The sequence below is a fragment of the Bombus pascuorum genome, chromosome 6 (assembly GCF_905332965.1).
Source record: "Bombus pascuorum chromosome 6, iyBomPasc1.1, whole genome shotgun sequence".
NCBI classification, from domain to species: Eukaryota; Metazoa; Arthropoda; class Insecta; order Hymenoptera; family Apidae; genus Bombus; species Bombus pascuorum.
Window position 1 is genome coordinate 3,050,317 of NC_083493.1, and position 21,799 is coordinate 3,072,115.

The 21,799-nt window shown below is 34.0% G+C and overlaps 1 protein-coding gene across 4 annotated transcripts; it reads right to left on the reverse strand.

Annotated features, from left to right (window-relative positions):
* Positions 1 to 1,966: 1,966 nt before the first annotated feature.
* LOC132907623 (uncharacterized) lies at positions 1,967 to 21,798 on the reverse strand. 4 transcript variants are annotated; one of them, XM_060960879.1, is made up of 11 exons: positions 21,668 to 21,798; positions 20,445 to 20,596; positions 20,219 to 20,377; positions 19,234 to 19,646; positions 18,677 to 19,154; positions 18,253 to 18,593; positions 17,980 to 18,185; positions 17,609 to 17,894; positions 17,389 to 17,528; positions 17,115 to 17,264; positions 1,967 to 15,977 (listed from the first exon to the last, which is right to left on the reverse strand). In XM_060960879.1, exons 2-11 carry the CDS (start codon positions 20,565 to 20,567, stop codon positions 12,862 to 12,864), a joined length of 5,412 nt encoding a protein of 1,803 aa, XP_060816862.1. In that variant the 5' UTR covers positions 20,568 to 20,596; positions 21,668 to 21,798; the 3' UTR covers positions 1,967 to 12,861. The 4 variants fall into 4 exon arrangements, with proteins under 4 accessions (XP_060816862.1, XP_060816860.1, XP_060816861.1 ...); XM_060960877.1 differs by having other exon boundaries at positions 17,980 to 18,188; XM_060960878.1 differs by lacking the exon at positions 21,668 to 21,798 and adding an exon at positions 21,503 to 21,601 and having other exon boundaries at positions 17,980 to 18,188.
* Between the last annotated feature and the right edge of the window lies 1 nt (position 21,799).

Consider the following 21,799-nt stretch of genomic DNA (forward strand, 5'->3'; position numbering starts at 1 on the left):
ACTGGAAGTAGAATATTTTTTTCTTTTTTTGCTTACATTCGTCATTCGGTGGTTACCAAAAGCTACGTAATATACGAAGATACGATTAAAAACGGTCGGTTATCATACGTAATTATCCTTATGATATAAAACTTTCAAAAAAGGAAAGAAAAGAAAGATTCAGCGATTTTATATCACCTCGCATATTTTTTTTTTTTTGCTTTTTCTTTTTTTTCTCTTAGTGTTCTAGAACAGCATGTGCTATTCAAGAACGAACAAAAATAACGCTGTTCGCTCCTATGCCACTGAATTTTGTACAATCTTATATGATGCACTGACCGAAGCGTTTCATGGCCGGAAAGAAGAAACAAATTTATTCGACTCCGTTTATCACTTTCCTTTCGACTTCTACGCATATCTAATATTGTACGAAAATAGAATACTTCACGCGTTGCAAAATTGATATCGTGTCTCGTGTAAGCAGACTTTTCTTCTACACCTGGGATTCTCAAATTGTCATAATTTCCAGCACGGTTGCAGGATATTTTTACAGAAAATTGTTCACCACTGAAATTATTTTCGTAGGAAATTTTGTCATCACAATTTTCAGCATTTATTTATTTCAGTATCATTCTGAGTTTTATATGACTATAACACTGAGTTTTTTTTATAAATAAATGAAGTGATCTTAAAATGCCTTTTTATACGAATGTAACGAAGGGTCGCAGATATTTGAATTATTATAAAGAAGAATAATAACTCGCGACAGTTTGGGAAACCCCGTTGTAAGTCTTTCGCATAGTGCTCATCTTTTTCTTTAACCCACTCGATAACAGTCTCAATTATTTATTATATAAAATAAAATTAGCCTGAAGGAAATGTTGTCCTTCATCGAAACAGAAAGCGTACTGATCAATGTAATGGATACATTGTTTTAATTATCATGGTCTGTTCTTTACCAGTAAACATGTTAACAAATTCTATAATCAATTAACTCGAATTGACAAATCTATCAGATCAATTAAAAGTTCGTACAAGATACGTATCTATATAAAACCCCGTGGAATATTTTCACGATAATCGCTTGAACCTTTCCTGATATCTTTGAACATAGATGAGTACTTCTGTTCCAATCTAACGGTACCAGTCGACAAATTAATCCATTAAGAAGATAGAAATATTCGAAAAACCCAATTTTAATGAGAAAGCGATTAACGTATATAAGTAAAAATCTAAACCCTAGTTGCATCTTATCTAAGTGTTAAAAATTATCCTCAAAACAATTTCCCCGAAGTTTCTTCTTTCCAAACGAACGTCTCGGTCGACTCGCGTTTTCTTTATAGTCCCTCCAAGAAAGTTCGAGGTAAAAAGAAATTTGGTTATCACGCGAGTGTCGCGTGCAGATTTTTTGGGAGAGGGAGGAGAAAGCTCACAGAAATGGCACAGCGGTATACTTCCTTTTGTTGTTTCTTTAGTTATCCTTTTCCTTTTTATCTCCGCAAATCCTCGGCTTGTTTGAGCAGAAAATCGGAATTACTTGCAGTGGCACAGAGCCAGTAACGATTCTCGTACGATTTATCTGAGACAGCGCAACCATTTCGGTAACAGGGCTGCGCATCTCAAATAATCTCAAATGGATCCGCTACTATCACCAGGAAAGACCATCATGTTTTCAGCACCATAGGAAGGTGTTGGCGAACCCCTTGCATCCAGGGAAGCTCTGCTTGCCGAACTAAAGCTACTCGAACTTAGGTCCTCGTAACTGGCAACCGATTGGCTACCACCTGCAACAGATAAAACCAGTTTTTCTTTTTCACGTCTTCATATCTATTGATTTTACGGCCATACATTTACTGATTTATATGTTTCGCCTACACATTCATTTTTATCATTCTAAAATATTCAATCAACGTGTTAAAGAATGTTAGAGTTGTATTTCCTACATAATGGAAGATCTCAATTTGTTAAACAAGAAACAATAAGAAAATTCGTAATTATCATTTTATTAAAATCAATTTTCTGAGATCTATTTTCGTAATCGTAGTTCTATCGTTTATTCGTTAGTGGATTTTTACTTACTAGAATTCAAATTTTATCTCAAGTAATATCACGATTAACGTGTATTTTGTACATACTTGCTTTAGATAACTAATCGACACACACACACACAGTGTGTTCACATTCAAAATTGAATTACGGATTCTCGAATTTCTTCTTATCAGTGGTGACACAAAAATCAGGAAAGACAAAATTGTTGTATGCTGAAAAGCGGGAAGCTTCCCAAAATGAAGCAGACTAAGCCTGAGTGCGACGCTAATATTTTTATTTCTGTCGTATTCTTCTGTGCTCTCCCCTATTATAAATCTATTAATATCGAATTGCTCCTTTTCGTAAATAAAGATTCTGCGTATCAGTTTATCTTTGTTATACTTCTCTTTTTGTTCACAATTATCTTTAAAAGCAATTACATACATACATATATATATATATATATATATGTATATATATATGCATGTGTATCGTGCTCTTTACATTACAATAAATCTTTTCCCCGGGCATTCGAATTTCAACCTCAACTATTCGGCTGTCAACAACGAATGAAAACGATAGCATCGAATTTTTCGTTTTTTTTCCTCATTCCTTCTTTTTTACATTCCCACATACGATCCGTGTATTCTCGACGACGAAACTGACTGTTAGATTCAGTTAGGTAAAAATATATAATAAAATGGCTAGACGCATTAAATACGCAATAGATACAATTCAATCATATAATTTCTCTTTAGCGTGAACATTCGTCTAAATCGCTATTGATCGTCTAATGGATCGTAGGATATTTAGAACAGGTTGAAACATTAATCACTGTTATCATGATTAATTCCAAAACTACCAGAATGATCAAAATTAGCAATTCGTATTCTTTTTATAGAAATTTTGTAAATTCGTTAGCGTGCCTCTTTGTTTCCTCTTTGACACAATGACTTTATATTTTAGTCTTAGGTAGTTCTGGTGTTGATCTCTATCGTTTATTGTGCTCTGTAATATAGCGATCTATTGAAATGGGATATAATTTTATGAGGAAGAGCAGATTTACATGTGACTTAATGCAAACTAGTTTCTAGCATGTTTCGCGTCTTATTTTATTATCTTAAATTTTCATAAATATTTGCGCAGTGATCAATGTCCTGTCCTATGTCGCAGAAAAATTTCCCTCTTTTCTTTACGATTCCTCTAGCAACAAAGTAAATACATTCGTGACAGAAATTTACAAATTTTCTACGAACATTGGGCATTAACTTTAAATTATCACACAACGTTCGAATCTCTTATTGTTAGTCGTTTGTCATTCGCAAAACACAGGTTTCTCAATCACATAAAACTCGCTTGATAAATCTAATTCGCAAGTTATAACGGAAATAATATCCGAATACATGTAATCCAGTAATTATCTGAAGATTCATCACACGTGATCGTAATGCAAGAACCACACAGTATCTACGCGGATGCTCGTTTTTCTCGCGAAAGGTTATTAAACTAAGTACTTCGTCGAAGCTGCTTAATCTTCTAACGACCGGAGAATAATTACGACGTGTCGTGTTTGGGGCCTCTTAAAATGATAAATTAATAGTACCACTTGTTTCTGATTTGTTCTCTGATTGGCAGTTGTTGCAGAGCATCACCGGGTATGACTTTCTGTTTTTAACCCATAGAATCGACAAAACGATGACGAAAATCGATAGCACATTAACACAAACACGATATTACAATCCATACGTACACATACATCGAGTATAATAATTACATTCTTCATTGTTCGTATGATAAAGAAAGCTACGCGTAAAACGCATTTCGCTAAAACAATTACTAAATAATTATATTTTCTCGTTATATTGTTATGTATTTATAAATCGTCAATTATTACTCTAAATAATTGGTAATATTATTATCAACGCATTGACTGCCGAATAGCTACATTTTGTACGTGTTAGCTTTATTAAAAACTAAGATTCTTTAATCTGTTTACAATTCATTTAATACAACCGTCCCTCAATTTACACGGAGTATCCGTTCAATGTGCATTCATTTTCACGTAAATTCAAAATCGCGTAAATAAAGTCTATCAGTACAAAAGAAAAAATATATACACGTATGATGACTAGCACAACGTAATGTACTTTTATTCTTATCTCATACAGCACTGACGCGTTTCAACAAAATAAGTTACACTTGTTACTTTTCAAACTTCTAGGAAAATATATTTTCTGGCCGCGTTGAGATCGCGCATAAAAACTACCGCGTAAATTACGCTATAATCTTTCGCGTAAAAAGAAGCTCGCGTGAATTAAGGGACGGTTGTGCTTTATATTGTACCATTGAATAATTATCGAAGATTTTCCCAATATAACTGTTTATTTCATCTAAACGCTTTAATTAATTCCAACATGGCCAATAACAATCAATGATGATTAGAAGGTCAGTGACAACTATAGACCTTCATAGCAGTCAACGTGTTGATCACGCATAGACCTATATAACGTATAAAATACACAATCCTCGAAGCTATCTACGGTCCACGCGACTCTCACCGGCGTTTAGAGGATTAAATCGCCGAAATAAATACACTACTATCATCTTTTTTCGTCGAAAGAAATATGGGATAAAAGTGAGTGGTTGAGGTAGCGAAAATAAAGGAGAGAGAGATAGAGAGAGAGAGAGAGACGTGTGTTATACTGTAATATGAAGAAAAGGAAGTTGCAAAAAAAATTTTACAATTTGCTGTTAACTTTTAATTATTTAACTTTTTAATTTAATTAATTGTTAATTTTGCTTTTTTTTCTTTCGAAAAATTAATTCTTTTGCTCGAAGCAGAGCAATACACTTGTGTCTGCTATACACTTTATGCAAAAAAGAGTCACGCGTTCTACCCAGAAATACAACGTTCCGTATTTTGTTAGGTACTATGTGTATAATTCGTCGGTTTTTTCTTTTTCGCATCAAGTTGTGAGTATTTATAATAAATTCGATGCATCCACTTAAATAGTTTCGTATTTTTTCGTCCGTTACGAACGATTTCTGTGGAAATTGAAGGAGGGATAGAGGATTCAAGGATTTGCAGACAATTGGTACCTATGTTTATTCGATAAAGGGACGAATATGCTTTCGCTTGAATTATACGTGTAACTTTGCATTCTAACGAAACCTCTATAATACAAAATAAAAGTATTCTGGTGGTATGCACCATTATTGAAATCTCTGCGTTTTTTAATACCAACGAATGCCCTCGATGACACTGCATTTGCTACGTCGAGAGAAGCACAAACTCTTTTAGTTATCGAACAGTTTAGTAATCCATTTAATACTTCATAATACAGAATCATTGTTCTCGTTTTATGAGAAAAATGACATTTATGGCTCGCCTTTGATTATTTTAAAAGGTTCAACTACGAACTACGTACCTAGAAATTTAAATTACTAATAAAACAACTTTTGAAATATTATCACGTGCGTCGCATGAATTTATATATTACTAAAATATTCCTAATAGATATTAGGTTGACTTTTGATTAAAAAATAAATTTTAATATTAGTTATTTCATAACTAGCAACCAGCTATGTTTACTGTATTAGTCACTATAAAGAAATGCAAAACGAAACATTCAACCTACAGATATTTTCTTCAATAAACGTGAAAACAAATAAAACGAAAAATATTCTACTTTCGATATATAATAAAAATCTATCACCAAGTTAGTAAATTATATTATATATTCACCGAGTAATTTATATTGAACACATAAAACGCGTTTAAAGACAAAATTCTTCCTAATATCAGCCAAGATTATTTATTTTTGTATTATTCACAGAATAATAGAATGATCTTATTAAAATTAATTTTTTATAATTATATATACCTATGGCAGAAATCATCATGTTATTAGTATATCTTGATAAAAAAATGATTTATAAGTTACCCTAAACTCTACAGATTTTCACTTGAGACAGATGTAATATTTATATTCTGATATTTAATACTTCATTATGAGATTAGTATTTTTTCTATAAATTATATTTCTATAGAATCGCGATAATTCTATAAATATATTGATTAAGAAGAAAATACTAGAATGCACATATCCACAAGATTATTCCACAAAAATGATTGTTAGCACAAAAAGTTAAAAATGTAACAAAAAACGTCACATAAATTAAATGAAGGAAACCTACTCACATCAAGAAATATCAAAATTTATATGACTATATCTCTATATTCAAAGAGCATTATTACTTTATTAAATATTGATGTAATAGCAAAATATAACACTCAAAAGATTGTACTTTAAAAAAGACCTCAAACGCTATACATATGACAAAACATTAGCACTCTCATGATAAGTATGATTGATTTTTAAATTAATACATGAATATGAGTCAAGAATATCAGAAACAAAGAGTAGTATGATGTATCAATGCTGATTAGTACAAATCCCTTATTAAAAACTAATTTTTATTTTTTTTAATACCATATTTGTTATCGGCAGTCAACATTATGATTTTGTAAGTGAAGATCATAAATTTAAAAGAAACTCACGATTTTATTATACGTCTATAATTACTGCATTTAGTAACGTAAATGAATAAAAAACAGACAGTAAAAAGTAATATATGTTGAAATAATTCTCACTTCTAGGAAGACTCTACATCTTTCTTTTGTATACCCGTTACCTGAACACCACCGTTACAAAGGAAATAGAATTTAGTAAAGCAAAAAAAAAAAAAAAATAAAAAAAAACAATATTATTATGCCCTTGAATGTAAATAATGAGCTATAAATAGATTTTTATTGCTGTCTCTTGTAACTTTCAGTTAGAGTTACACACCAAGCTTAATTTTTTTGTAAATTTTGTAAATGTATCAACGTGCTCTCTATCACCTTCAATTGTGATGTAATTATTAAAATTGTAATGTACTTATATTTATAACCTCGACAATACGTAATAACAGAGAATACGATTAATTTAAATCTAAAAAAAACAAAAACAAACAGCATCATAGCAGATGTTTCTGCAAAACTAACTACTGGTCAACCTCATCGTACAAAATTTTATTTACTCCTTCGATTCTTGCTTTCCTTCAAGACCACATGGATTGGAAAAAATATAAAAAAAGAACGAAGCAAGGAAAATGTTAACAAAAATAACTCATCGCACCAAGAATAGCGTACACGTGATAAATAATTACTCTACGTTACTGCTAATGATTGCCCCAACTCGGATTAATAAATACATTCCATCGTTTTTACATACTACACTCGTAAAGAAAACTTCTTCCTTCGGTAAAGGAATTGAAGAAATCGTCGTTAAAATTCTAATAAAAATAAGCTTGAAGAACGATATCATCGTTAAAAGCATTGCACCTACTTTTCGACATTTTTCTTCGTTGTTTCTTTATGAAAAAAAAAGAAAGGTGGAAAATATGATGAGACATCGTTTCCCCCGACGTAGCAGCGAATAGATACAGTGAATCACGAAACATAATCACAGCATTTACGAGGACGAAAGTGATGATTAGAAGCTTTGTACTAAATCTCACGGCTAAATCCTCGAAAAGAGACCTTGTTCGTTCCACCGAAAAGATCTCATCGTTTTCCATTTGTACTAGCAACAAACTCTAACGAGTTAGAAGTTATATGTATATTTATATATATTTATATCTATATAAACGAACAATCGATTTGTTGCTCGACACATGATTCTCTATTAAACACAAGAGTGGTTTCAACCGATCGGTGATCAAAATGTTCAACAAAAGGCAAAAGAACACAAAAGGAAGGAAGAAAGAAGAGATATCAGAGATTTTAGCCAAACCCTCTGAAAGAAAACTTATAAATAGAACATGATTACTTGTAGAAAAAAAACAGGAAAACGTACAGAAAAGAATTGGGCTAAGTAATAGAATCGAAGATCTTGGTCAAAAACTTCCCGATTTTCTTTGATCGTTGGTACAATCAGAAAGCGGTAATTCTGCATGAAAAAATAAGCCAAGAAGATAGACTAAAATTTTGCTCGAACTCTAAAACAATCATATATTTTGATTGTATGATACTTTTAATTTCTTCGTAATACATAATGAATTTAATATTGCTCCATAGATAAAAATCAAGCGAAGGTTAACCCAGATATACCAGGCAAATATTTTAAGTCAATTTTCTCGGAAACAAAGTCCCATCTTCGTGTAGAATTAACCCTTTGCCGATTATACCACCAAAAAACTACAAAATACCTTATATGAAATGAGAACCTCTTCTCCGTGAAAGTATTAAATAGAACATAGAAATGATAACGACATTTCTCGATTCGCGTAATACAACTGTACAGTGCTATTGTGTATTTGTTAAAATTGTTCTAAGATACCTATTTTCACTAAGGATCCGCGATACTAACATCTTCTTCGTAAAACTAAACGAACAATTCTGCAGCATAAGGTATTAGTCACGAAATTACATGTCATTTGGATTATTAAAGTGCTGAAAATAAAACTATAGTCCCCACACTACTAACGTTTCCGCTTATGCAACTAATCGATTACAACCCATCTTTGGCTCTTCAGGAATTCTTTATCCTTTTTTTTCCAAGATTACCTAGCAACACCTAATTCGCGGTTACGGGTTTAAAGAGAGTAGTTATCTGTGATGAATCGTGTCAAAAATATATATATGCTATTTTGTCGTTCGTGTGTTCTAACACCTACGCAGAAATTGTATCGAAAAGATATCGAGGTAAGAGATTGTAGCAAGAACCTCGAGTATTTACAATCTCGAAAAGTTTCTGAAGCCACTGACATCTACCACACGATAAACGTAGTAATCTGGAGAATTGAATCAATGGGATGAATTTATCTGTTGCGTCCTTAGTGAACGGAAACTATTAAGATATTAAATATTATAAATTCGAAAGCTTTTGAGGAGAACCAAGAACGTGCGTACGTAACCAGGTACGACAAATGAAAAGATTATCTAGCATACTGGAACTGAGATTCTGGATCGATATGACATACATACCGAATCCCGTTTCCCTTTTCAAACTCTTGCTCGTATACAATGCAAGAATTATTACGCTCGTACTTTACGCACATCGATATTACATGACAAACCCTTGCTCGTATACAATGCAAGAATTATTACTCTCGTACTTTACGCACATCGATATTACACGACAAACATCCAATCATTATATGAATTATGGATTTATACCATCGATAATCTTCACAATAAAATATGCAGTGAATGTTCACTTGCTTCGCACGATTTGTATCACAAATCAACTAAAATCCTTTGGATTCAAAAACAAATATTTTTGCAAAATAGTCGAATTTTTATACGTAGATGCGCATATATGTATAACGCAATGTAATACAATTTAGGTATACTTTATATAACACTTATTTTATACGTTTCATTCTACCGATACCGTTTCTAAACTACGCGTTATCAACGAATTTCTTTCATTCAGAAAAAAAAGTTTCTACGAATATCAACCAAAGACCATTTCCTCGTTCGGATATACGACGGTCGATATAATAATCGACAAAAACGAAGAACAACGATTTTTCAGTTAATTTTATCCAAGTTTGAACACCACTTAGCGAAACTCGATCTTTTACTATATTAGAAATAGATATCTCACTTCGCAATATACAGGGCTGTTGCATAAACAAATCGTTAAAATTCCCGGAGAACTCGGAACAGCCAAAGGGAAGTTTTCATTCGTTAAACGCGATTAATCGGTTCGAACAAATTTCCTCTGGATCCGTGAAAATATATTACGGATGGCTTTCATGGAAAGCATGTCTCGACGGCGGATATAAAAAATAGAGACGAGCGCGACGATCTCGATCGGACACATTTTTGTATGGAGGCGGATGCGAGTAGCTTTGTGCTAAACCGAAACGTATATTGTAATGAATCTGTGAAAAGCCACACTGATCGAATTCCACTTTTTGTTAATTTATATAATTTCACTACATAAATTCATGATTAATGTTCAATTCTTAAATTCATTTATCACAAGAAGATGACACAAATAATAGTAAACCTTAAGGCAAATCTAAGAAACAGTGTTTATAACATCACTTTTCGATATTTTTCAATTTACAGAGTTGATCAATGCGGCTTCTTCTAAACCGCTCATATGTATGTAACTTGCTCGTGCTATTAGTTCCCAATATCTTTTTTTCTTTTTTCTCTTTTCCTCTTTATTTTTCCTAAATAATAGATTTTTGATAGCAAAATAGGAAATGACAACGTTTAGCCAATTTTTATACGCAATATACTGATGATAATGAATTTATATTCATTATCATATGAATGCAACTAAATTCAATTTTAAAATTCAATTTTAGAATGAGAATTTCAACTTTTCCGTCCTTGTAACTACAGTAGCTCACAATAATATTTGAACACTTATGGAACCTTTTTGTGAATATATTGTACGTTTTATAAAAAAACATTTTGAAATTTTATTAACATTGTAATGAGACACGACTATTGCGATTATTAACAAGACGCAATAAATAGTGAGGCTGTCTTTAGACTAACTGTATGTTTAAAACCATGATTCATGCTGCATAGTAATTTTTTACTAAGTGTTATGTTTGTAAGAAATGTATTGTTACTTTTATATATAGTTTTAGATTGATTTGGTTTTCAAATTTTATAAATGCAATCACGACACTGGTGTCACTACAATGATAGTGAAATTTTAAAAAGTTTCGTATATCGCACATAATATATTCATAACAATACTACTGTAGATTCTTTGTGTTAAGGCTGCACATACTTATTACATAAGAACCATGTCAGATTAAAGAAATTTGTTCGTTATATCGCCAATAAAAAATAGTAAAATTTTAATCTTCTCTATTCTCTTTCTCCAGAAAGTTTCGTATCATTTATAAATAAAGATTCTTGGAACTAATAACGTGAAAACCCTTTAACAGTACGAATCGAAACGCAAGGCAGTCGCCGTATTAAAGAAGTATTTAAAGTGCTTAAATTATCGGTGAATGGCTGCGAATCGATTTGTCCGTTTCATCTGAATTTCATCGATCGTAATAAAAAGCTAGAACACTTCTCGTATGCACCACACGGACATCGTACAACGCATTCTCGTTCGACTCGACGTCGATGTAAGGCAGTCGGAACAGAAATCGCTATATGTGTTTCATTTTTTTTTTCTCATTTTTTCTCTTTTTGATTTTCCTTTAGATATCTATGTGTATGTATACATATATTTATATATACAGGGTGCATCACAATATGTGGAACCCACTACAGAAGTGAACAGGGAGCACAAAAACAATGAAAAAAGTTCACTTTTGGACATGAGTCCCACCTGGCTTTCTTTCGAATTTATAGCCACTTTAATATTTCAATAATCCGCAACTGTTCAATGAAATGACTACCTTCGTCGTGTCAAAAATTCCACGTGTATGTCGAATAATACAAATCGAGGGTGGCCATTGAGTATGGACCATCTTCTATGAAGATAGGTGGTTGTGGATTTAAAACGAAAAATGGCTATAAATTTGAAACAAGGTCAGATAAAACATATGTTGATATGAACCTTTCTCATTGTTTTTATGCCTTCTGTCCACTCTTAAAATGGGTCGCATATGATATACTTTGTATATAGAAGTTTTTTTTTCTTATTTTAACATTTAGCCAACCGAATAGGAATATCTCCTCTCTGTGAAGAACATCGTTGCGTAACCGAACGGAGAGATCTCCCTTTTTGACTTTAGCATCGTGTTTTCTTTTTTTTTTTTTTGTTGTTATTATCAATTATTGTTTACCTGGAATTGTTCCCAATTAATTGCACCACTTTTTCTACTTTTATAAAGTACAGTATATAATAAAATACACAATTTAGTGGTGTTAAAATTATTTAACAAGTATAACTAGTATCAGTTATAAATAAATAAAGTTATAATCAAACCATACTGCACTGCAAAAAGATATTAAAGTGCATTATAAATTTTTAATTTCATGCTCAACTCGTGTTATCTTTAATGTTTTTAATTTTACCCATATGTTTTTATATTTTTAACATATACTTTTAATTTGATATTTTGTATAAACAATATGTGAAATATTCACTACTTAAAAAACGAAGAAGTCTAAAAATTATTTAAATGATTAATTATATTTTGCGGTAATGATTTTATTTAAGTAGTGAATATTAGTCCTCGATACGTGGAAAAATGCGCGATGGACAGCGTATAGGTTGACTTGTCCGAGCGCGGTGGAAACGTATAGCTCGCTGCGGCGCGCGTGGTTGGCTGAGTGTTAAGTGTGTATCTCGTGTATGTGTCTGTGTGTGTGTATTATTTCCAATTGTTTATTTGTTCCACAAATTCGACTTGAATATTAGCGGACGTAAATCCAATGATTACAGCCTTGCCCTTGTTATTATCATAGGAAATTTCATCGAGTGCCTCTAGAACGTTCTTTCATATTGATTCTTTTCTAACGCGGTTACTAAATCAACATATATGTACTACTGCTATTTCTATTTGTTCGATAATTTCTCTCTTTTTTTTTTTTAGAAAATATTTTCAAAAATATCAAATCTGACAGGATGCCAGACACTTGTCGTTCCATGAAAACGGAGCTACAGCTTGCTCCACTCGTGAAAAGTGATTATATAACACGTGCTTCCTAAGATAATTGTTCTTCGATAAAACGACCATGCTAACTTGATTAGAATGAAAATCGGGAACGCAAATTGTTCCCGGTCTATACTCCTGCTAACCAATCCCAGTTACTTGCATCAGGAGTATGTAAAGGGCAAGGCTGGCCCTAGGTACATCCATGCAATCCTCTACTCATCTGCGTTTTTTTTTCTTCGACCTATTGCCTTTCTTGGACGTGGCGCAAACTGAGGTATTCGTCGCACTTCTCTCAGCTGTCTCACGACCCGAATACTCTCCTTCGACGTTCGTGAGCACCACGTTTAGGTTCAACTCGTCCGAAGAAGTCGAACGTTCAGGCACGATCTCCTGCTCCGAATCACTCCTCTTCTCTGGTTCGGTATCTCTTTCAGGTTCCGAGGAATCTTCTTTCGTAAACGTTGCACCTACCAACGGTCCACCGACGTTCCACTTGTTTAAATCGTTTGGATCTTTTTCATCGATCTCGCTTACAGCTTCTAATTTGGAAACTTTCTCGGATGAGATGCTTTCACTTGCAGATGAATTTGTTTCGTGCTCAATTTTAGTTTCCGACAAATTGGTCGGTAGATCCAGCTTTTTGTGAATTTTCTGTTCGCCAATTTTCTTTCTCGTAGATTCGCTTTCTGTGGTGGAAACAGGTTTTTTCTTAACGATGAAACTCCCAGATCCTTCCGTTGCATGTACAAGTGGTTCTTCCACGGTTGTTTCCTTAACAGTTTCTTTCAATTGATCCACCATCGTTGACGATGGATCAGTCAAAGATTCCTCTTTTCGACAAATTTTCCTTTCTTCATTGCTCGCATCTTCCGCTATTGGATCGAGGTCAGATTCCTTCTTTGTCTCATTCTCAGCAGAGAAAGTGTTTTTCTTCTTGACGATGGAGCTCCAGGAAATTTCCTCTTGAGGATATAATTCCAAGTTACCCTCTCGAACTTTGTCTACCATCTGAGAACTCGAACTCTTTTTGTCTAAATTCTTTCTCAACGAAGACTCGTGTATCTTCTTCTTCAAAGACTCTATTTTCTCTAAAATAGGCGTGCACGACGAGACTTCGATAGGATTGAACGATTCGGTTTTCAGCTTATCCTCGAATTTATCTTCTCTTCGCGTTTCTGACTCAGCCACGGGAGAACTATTTTTCTTCTTTACTATAGCGCTCCAGGAAAATTCAGGTAACGGTTCTTGCAAGCTTGGTTCCTTTGAAATATCTTCAACAGGTTTTACAGGCTCGGTGGAAGCTTCGGAAATTTGTACGTTGCTTTCGTTGGTGGCTTTCTTACTCTTCCGAAACTTCTTCGCACGAGTCCCACAGACCTCGGGTCCAGCGAGGATCTTACATTCAGAGACGGATGTAGTATCGATTAGTACTTTCATCTCAGCTTTCTGCATCGCGTCGATGTCGATTATTTCGATTCCTGCTTGCGATCGTTTGGATGCGACGTTTGAAGGAGATGTTTTAGCGGAACGAACCTTAGTTTTTCTTAGTGGACTAACATTTTCAGTAGCCGGGATATCTTTTATGTTATCAGACTCTTCCAGTTCCTCTTTTCTCTCTGTATTCTTATTCTTCCAACTATCAACCGGTTTAAAGATTACAGTCACATCAGCATCCGATGTATCGCTTTCGATCACCACGATATCCTTTGTCTTCTTAGCATTCTTAGATGCCAACGCTGATTCTGCTGTAATCTCCTGAGATCTCCTCGTGCTTCTTTCACACGCATCCTTAGATCTTTCAGATGGTACATCATAGACGTCCGAATGGTATATGTGTTCCATATCGTCGTCAGACGACGAAGGTTTGCTCTTTGTCGTGGACGATTCACTATTGCTAGCTTTACTAATTTCAAACTTCGAATCTTCTTTGCAAATTTTGTCAGATGTTTCTACTAGTTCAGAAGCATGTATGTACTCTATATCGTCATCAGATATCGTATTCTTGCTGTTCTTCCTCTGCATAATAGGTGAAGAACCTGCGCAACTTATCACGTCCACGCATTTATCGCTATCGATGCATTCAGCCTGCTGTAATTGAATGATCTCGGAGCTTTGGATATGTTCAATGTCTTCGTCGGACTGAATCGAAGTACCATGTTTGTTGCAACAAGGTGTATCGACGATGTGATATTCACTGGAACTGAAATCGTCGTTCGAGTCCGATGTCGATGATTTATATTTATCAGTTTCTTTAGTTAATACATCCGCACTTATAGTCGGCTTGAAATCTTCCTTCTTACCGGTTTCTTCGATTACAACATCCATTTCTATGATCGGTTCTACCTGCTTCAACGAACTTTTGCTTTCCATAAGAAATTCAACTTTTTCTTTGTAATTCTGAGCCGTGGAAGACTTTGATTTGTTTTTACATTTCCCAATTACAGTTTCTTTCGAATACTCTCCGCTTTTACTTTCAGAAATTTTACTGTCCGTATCTTCGATCACGCTTTTTCCGCATCCTTCCTTCTGGCTGCAATTATTCTTAGAATCGTCGCAAGTAATGTCTTCGATAATGATACTATCTCCTTGTTCTTTTAGAATATACTTCTTACTCCCGGTTTGTTTACTAGAGGATACAGAGTACCCAATCTTCTCCGACTTCTTCACAACCTTTTCAAACTCGCAAGTTTTTTTACTCTCAGTTTTACAATGCACCGATGTATTCTTTTTTTCATGAGCTGCCTTATTTTCCATCAAAACTACATTACCCTCATCATAGTTGACTACGTATTGTGCCTCGGATACGTTCCTCTCGTGAGTCCCTCTGTCTTCCCTTTTATCAACTTTCTTGCACCAAGCAGCTTCCTTTGCCTGGGTCATAGGACTGCTGGGGATTTCACCCTGTTCTACGCACAGACTCAAGCTGGTCGGTACATCGCGGAAGGCTTCTTCTTTCTCGAAGTCAATAGTAGAGTTCCCAGGGTTCGTAATTGAAGCGATCTCGACGCACAACGCTTTTCTTTCCTTCACCTCGCAGATGTTCTCATCCGGCACGCTGTCGATCGCAGGCTCGCCAGCTGAGCGCATTTCCGCGCAGATCTCGGTGAGATCGCGCAGAGTTTGACTCTCCGGCTCGAAATCGCCGAGAGAAGCCGGACCTTCTTCGGCGCACACGCTCCTAGGTGGTTCCGGCACGTGGCTCTCCTTCGCGAAATCGAACTCCTGACTGGAGTTAATGTCCTCCTCATCGGCCGATACGGTAATCACGGTGCCCAGAGGGTTGACGACTTTAGTTACCGGTTGACCCACCCTCTCAAATACCGATCGCCTCCCTAGTAACAGAAAAAGCCGTTGGCAGGTATCAATATCGAGTCACAATATCTCTCTTGTTTGTTTTTCTGTTTGGCCTTTTTTATGAGATGCATCGCCTGAGGTATAATGAGGTATTACTGTTCTCGATACGGTTCGGCAATGGAGAGAGTTAAGTGACATCATCGAATACTAATTCAAATGTTGCATCGTGAGGAAATACAGAGTTATGAGAACGGGGTACGTGAAAGATAAAGAGAGAAAGAGAGAAAATAAAAGAGTAATTAATCTTGACTTCTAATGTAAAGCTGATATATATACTCGATCCGAGTCGTCACACTGCACACCACAAAAACACAAATTTCACGTCACAATATGCGTGTCGAGATCGAATGATACATTGTAAAGAGAACAAGTTAGAACAGTTGCTTTCAACCTATGTAATTTCTTTCGTGTTCATTGGTAGTTCAAAAAGGAAAAGATTCTTATAGGATTAGTAACTGCGACTGCCCGCAGCCATTCGCAACTGTTTACCTCGACTTAAAGGGTAGACGTTGATAAAATGTATCGTTGTTAGTAATTAAATGTAGCATCGATAAAGGGGAGGGGGGGGGGACGGAGATACCTGCCTCTGGCCAGTTCTGTATCCATACAAACTTACAATCTAACAATCATCCGTCACCAAATGCAGAAAGCACGAATATCGTATCCATATTTAAAAATATGTGCTTGAAAAAATTATCAAATACTCCCACAAATTCAAATTACAAGTTTCTAGAATAAAGTAAAACATGATCTATATTTTGCATTTTACAATTTTTCCAATCAAGACGTAATTGCAATCAGTGATGATCGTTTAAACAGATAAAATTAATTTAGTCGCGTTGAAATTAACTTTACTGCATTTAGCAGGAAGATCTTCACGATTGTAAGAACCGTAAATTCAAGAATCTATTAAAATCGCGTATTTGAGGCACTCAGAAATATAAGTTTCCAAATATCCAAATCATATAGAATGCTTTCTTTCTTCTTACTAATCACAACAATGTATAGAAATTTTACGAAATATCGGCAATTGGGATATATCAGGATTCGTGATCTTCTACTTCAAAGCAAAGCATCACAAGTTCTATGTAATTATTAATGTAATTATTACTTACCTGGAGCACGGTGTGGTGCGATCGATGTCTCTAGCATAGCTTCGGCCAAATCTTCTCTCAATTGATTTTCACCACCGCCAACACCAGCATTTTCACTATCTAAGGGATCACCATACGCTTCCATAAATCTTGGAGACTGCTCATAACTGCCTAAATAATAAAAGAAATCCACATGAACGTGCAGTACAAATATTAAATGAATTGAATACAAATTTAATCTTAACAACAAAAATAAATATGCTAATATAATATTTAAGAAATAATATGAACTTACTTCCTGATCCATCAATGACCACAGGTACCAATGATCTGGATGCAGCATGCGGCATGTTGACTGGATTTGATCTCGCAGGACGAGATCCACCGGTTACTCCAATTTCAACAGCCTCTGCTTCGACAAGATTCACAGTAGCTCTACATTAATAAAATTTTATTGTAATGATGTTACAATCTTAAAAACAATGTTACATATGTTACATCTCTAGAAAACTAACCCACTAGTTGCATTATAGGTCTTAAAAACAAACTGAGGTCCCATCCAAAGTCGCCTATGTGGACCAGCGTGTGTTACAATTTCTACTTGACTTAACCAACGATCCTCCGCTAAATCGCCATCTTGAATGTCTTTCGGTATAATATTGACATTTAGTAAAGGGCTAGACGTTGGCAAAGGTGGTACAATCTCTAAAGAATTCGGAGATCTTAGAAGAGGCCATTGACCTTTGGCTTCGACCTCTAATTCTATCATCGTATCGTCACATACTTTTTCTTTTGGTATACCTAAAATGTGTCATTAAATAGTACTTACATATTATAATAGATATATATTGACATTAATCTTGACCTAAATTAATATTTTATTCACCTGCAGCTGGTTTGGGTTCTAAATCATATTGTATCATATTTCCGTGACATGCCATAATAAACAAAGAATCAACTGCTCTCTTCATAACTTTTGCAGTAGATTCCCTTTGCGCATACATCCAAGCTCTTGGAGGTGCAAAACAAGCACATATTTTTAGTGGTAATGTTCCACTATCGTCCGAGTGCAATCGTTGTCGTTGCTGTGGCCTGCTATATAATATACAACAAATAAATTTATCCAATAATAGTAAATTCCGTAGATAATAATAATTACCTTTGTTGAACTTGACTGTTAACATGATTTAATGAAGATGGTTGTCGTATCTGTGCCAGAGGATGTAGTATAGTTGGATGAGGGTACGGAGGGAGTCTTGGATTAGAATATGGATACACTGATAAAGGCAACTCTGTATGAGATACGGGAGAATGAGATCTGGTGCCGTCGTCCATTAAACCTGCACTTCTATGAAATCTTGAAAGTCTATTTACAACATGAGGTGTGGAATGAGTTCGTATTCCTACTGGTCCACCATATGGTGCAACAGGAAACACATGAGTAGTGCCCCGCACAGTTGATATCGCAGCCCATCGAGTATCACTCGAAAAAGCCATATCCTATTATAATAAAACACGAATCTTTAAAATACATAAAGTCTTAAAATCACAGACATTTAAATTTGATTTAAAAAGATATGTACCTGCACTTTCGCAGTAGTATCTCCACGATGTAGAATATACAAATGATGTACTGCTGCCAAAGTGGGACCACCTGGATGTGGCTGAATTCTAAATACATGAAAATCATGCCCCCTTTTGTCAGCGGTCATTAGCAATGCACCACTTAAATCAAAAGTCATAGCAACGATTGCATCACTATGGGCAGTAAAATGAGCAACGACAGTCTCTATATTCGCATCGTCTAATTCTTTCTCCTCTTTTGCTGCTTGGAGATCTAATATTGTAATTACTCCTGGTTGAGTTACATCACTGCTGGTATTATTAATGACTACTGGTGATACTGAATTGCCAGTTAAACTAGATGCAACTGTTTCCCCCAAACCACGCAATCCTTTCCCTAAAGATTTTGCTGCATATAGAACAGTTGCTGTATAACTTTGAACTCCTTCACTTTCGCAACCACCGCTACTTCTTTTTGCTGGTAGTAACTTTTTTTCGCTAAAAATATTTTCTATTATAACAAAACGTAGTTTACTTTAAATAACTGCTAAGATTTTATAATCATGGGGATTTTTACCTGTAAGCAAGCCATCTTGTGCCTAAAGTAACAGGATTTGGATTTGGACCAGGACTGGCATAGCAAGTAGTAACTGTTAATACATCTTCCAATGTTCGAGCATCGAACACCGCGATCTTTTCTAAAAATGTTACTACTATGGATCGTTTATTTACCAAAATGTCACAAACAGGATTTTTAAATTTTATGCTTTTAGCTTGTTCCCCAGTTTTTAATGAAATGAAACTAATGTTGCAAAATTGTGGTCCAGGTCCAGCTGAATCACATATTGCTACCATTGGCCGTTTCAATTCAAACAAATCAACATGTTCATCGTCAGTCTTTGGATTTGGTAAAATTCGCAGTGTACGAACGACACCTTGTCGCCATGATAACACTTCAGTTCCTTCTCCGGTTGCTGCTATCAACCATACCTATATTAAATAATATTTGTTACTTTGACTTTACAATATCACTTTTAAAACAACATTATAATATAAGATACAACATTATATTCTATAATAATTATGAGTTTTCTAAACAAAGTTTAAAGCATAAATGCTCAACTTAAATATATGAATTCTTTTATATGATCAAACTTCAAATATCATATTATTATCGCTGCAAACTACATGTACCTTGATATTTTGATAATGAATGTGCTTGTTTACATATTATGCCTCCTAGATAAAATAAGATTCAAGTCATTCATAAACACAGACACAGTTTTAAAGCTACTACACAAGAACAGTGTTCTATAATTAGAAACTTGATAAATCTATAAAGACCCCTCATGCTCAGTATCTAATATGTACACTTAACTTAAATCATATTTCAATTGATACATATTCATATATGTTCTTTGAAGAATATTTCTTACTTTAAGACTGTCTAAATTGCACATAACTTTTAAAGAACACCAAAGACATTGTAAAAAATTATTTTAACACACAATCTTTTGCACAAGTAATGTAAATACTTAAAGAACAAGTGAACAAGATCAAACCTGAACTCCAGTTGTATAGCCAAGTACCAATAATAAAGGTGGTGTATTAGAGCCTTCATTGTAGTCTGGATACAGGGTAGGATCATTAATGTCTGCATACTCAAACCTTGCCCATGATATAGACTCTTTGTTCTCAGAATTTGGTGTACCAGTATAAGCCTATATTTAAACAATGTAATATGTATCTTAATAAATGATCATCAACAGAATATTTTAATGTACCAACCTGTGGAACAATATCATTAATTATTCCTGCAACACTATCTATAATTGAACGATCAACTATTGGCTGAGGTGATACAACTTGTACTCCTTTATGCACACCACGCCTTGGAGAGTCTGCAGACATTTTTTCTTTCCCAAACAGAATATTTTTACCTAATAATAAATACATATAAAGTAATATTAACTATATATTACTGCATTAAACAATAATTACATAATCATTTATAATATTTAATAAGTCATGAAGAAAAGAAAATTATATTAATATCATTATGGATGAATATATGGAAACAATATTGTACATTTACTTTTATTATATTCATTATTATAAAAATATAATGATCAAACAATTTTTAATAATTTCCACAAACAATAAATGAACTGTAATCTCAATAAACTCGATATCTTGTGTTGTTAAATCTTCTCATTAAAAATTTATTTCAAGTTAACAAAAATCACTATATAACAAGGTCATATTTCAATTATAAATATCTCTGATGAAACATAATTTAAATTTATGATACATTACATACATTGTGTTAATATAAAACAGAAAAACTTGTAAATTTAAAGACCAAAATATCACATTATATAAATCTAAAACAGGTATTTAAATTAAAAAGTATAGTAATGTGCAAAAAATATAGATTAATAATCTGTATACATTACATATTCATAATTTATTTGCATAAATATCAAATATATGCAACACACATTTCTATTAATAATAATATGAGATATAACAGATAAAAATTAAGCGAAACGACGAAATAAATAATTAATCAAAAATATTGTTATTATTTGTATAAGGAAATTTACGAAATATTATATCTGTATATTTGATAATATAAAAATGAGTAACAGAAAAGTAGTGGGAGAATCTATTTTACTTATTAAAGAATATTACACAATCCAACTACAGCTGTTCGTCGTGTACGCTCAGGGACGATTAGTAAAAAAGAAACACAAATGTCAAAAGACGATGAAACGAAAACTTTCATGATCTCTGTTGCAATAATACGAATATATTAAATTTGAATAAAGTAAATGAACACTGACATTAAAATAACGACCCTGACATTTCATCGAACAAAGGGGTAGAAGGTAGTTTCTCACAACAAAGCTATCTCTCCTTTCCCGACCGTCGTTATTATTTGTCTTACGAGCAAATTTTTTTCGTTTCGATCGTTTTTGGATTAACAGAAAATAGAATCTCCGATTTACCTCGCCATAAAATTGTATTTTCATACTGGGAAGCTCGCCATCTCTGAGACGACCTTCTACTGCGTCATTCTGTAAGTGACTGACACAACACAACCAGAAAACGATAGTGATGTCACCCCACCCGCGAAACGT

Coding starts and splice junctions, on each gene's coding strand:
- LOC132907623 (XM_060960877.1), bottom strand. CDS start 20,567: ATGTCTGCAGACTCTCCAAGGCGTGGTGTGCATAAAGGAGTACAAGTT. Junction 18,189..18,252: donor AACAGTCAAGTTCAACAAAG/GTAATTATTATT, acceptor TATATTATATAG/CAGGCCACAGCAACGACAAC. Junction 15,978..17,114: donor CGCACCACACCGTGCTCCAG/GTAAGTAATAAT, acceptor TTCTGTTACTAG/GGAGGCGATCGGTATTTGAG.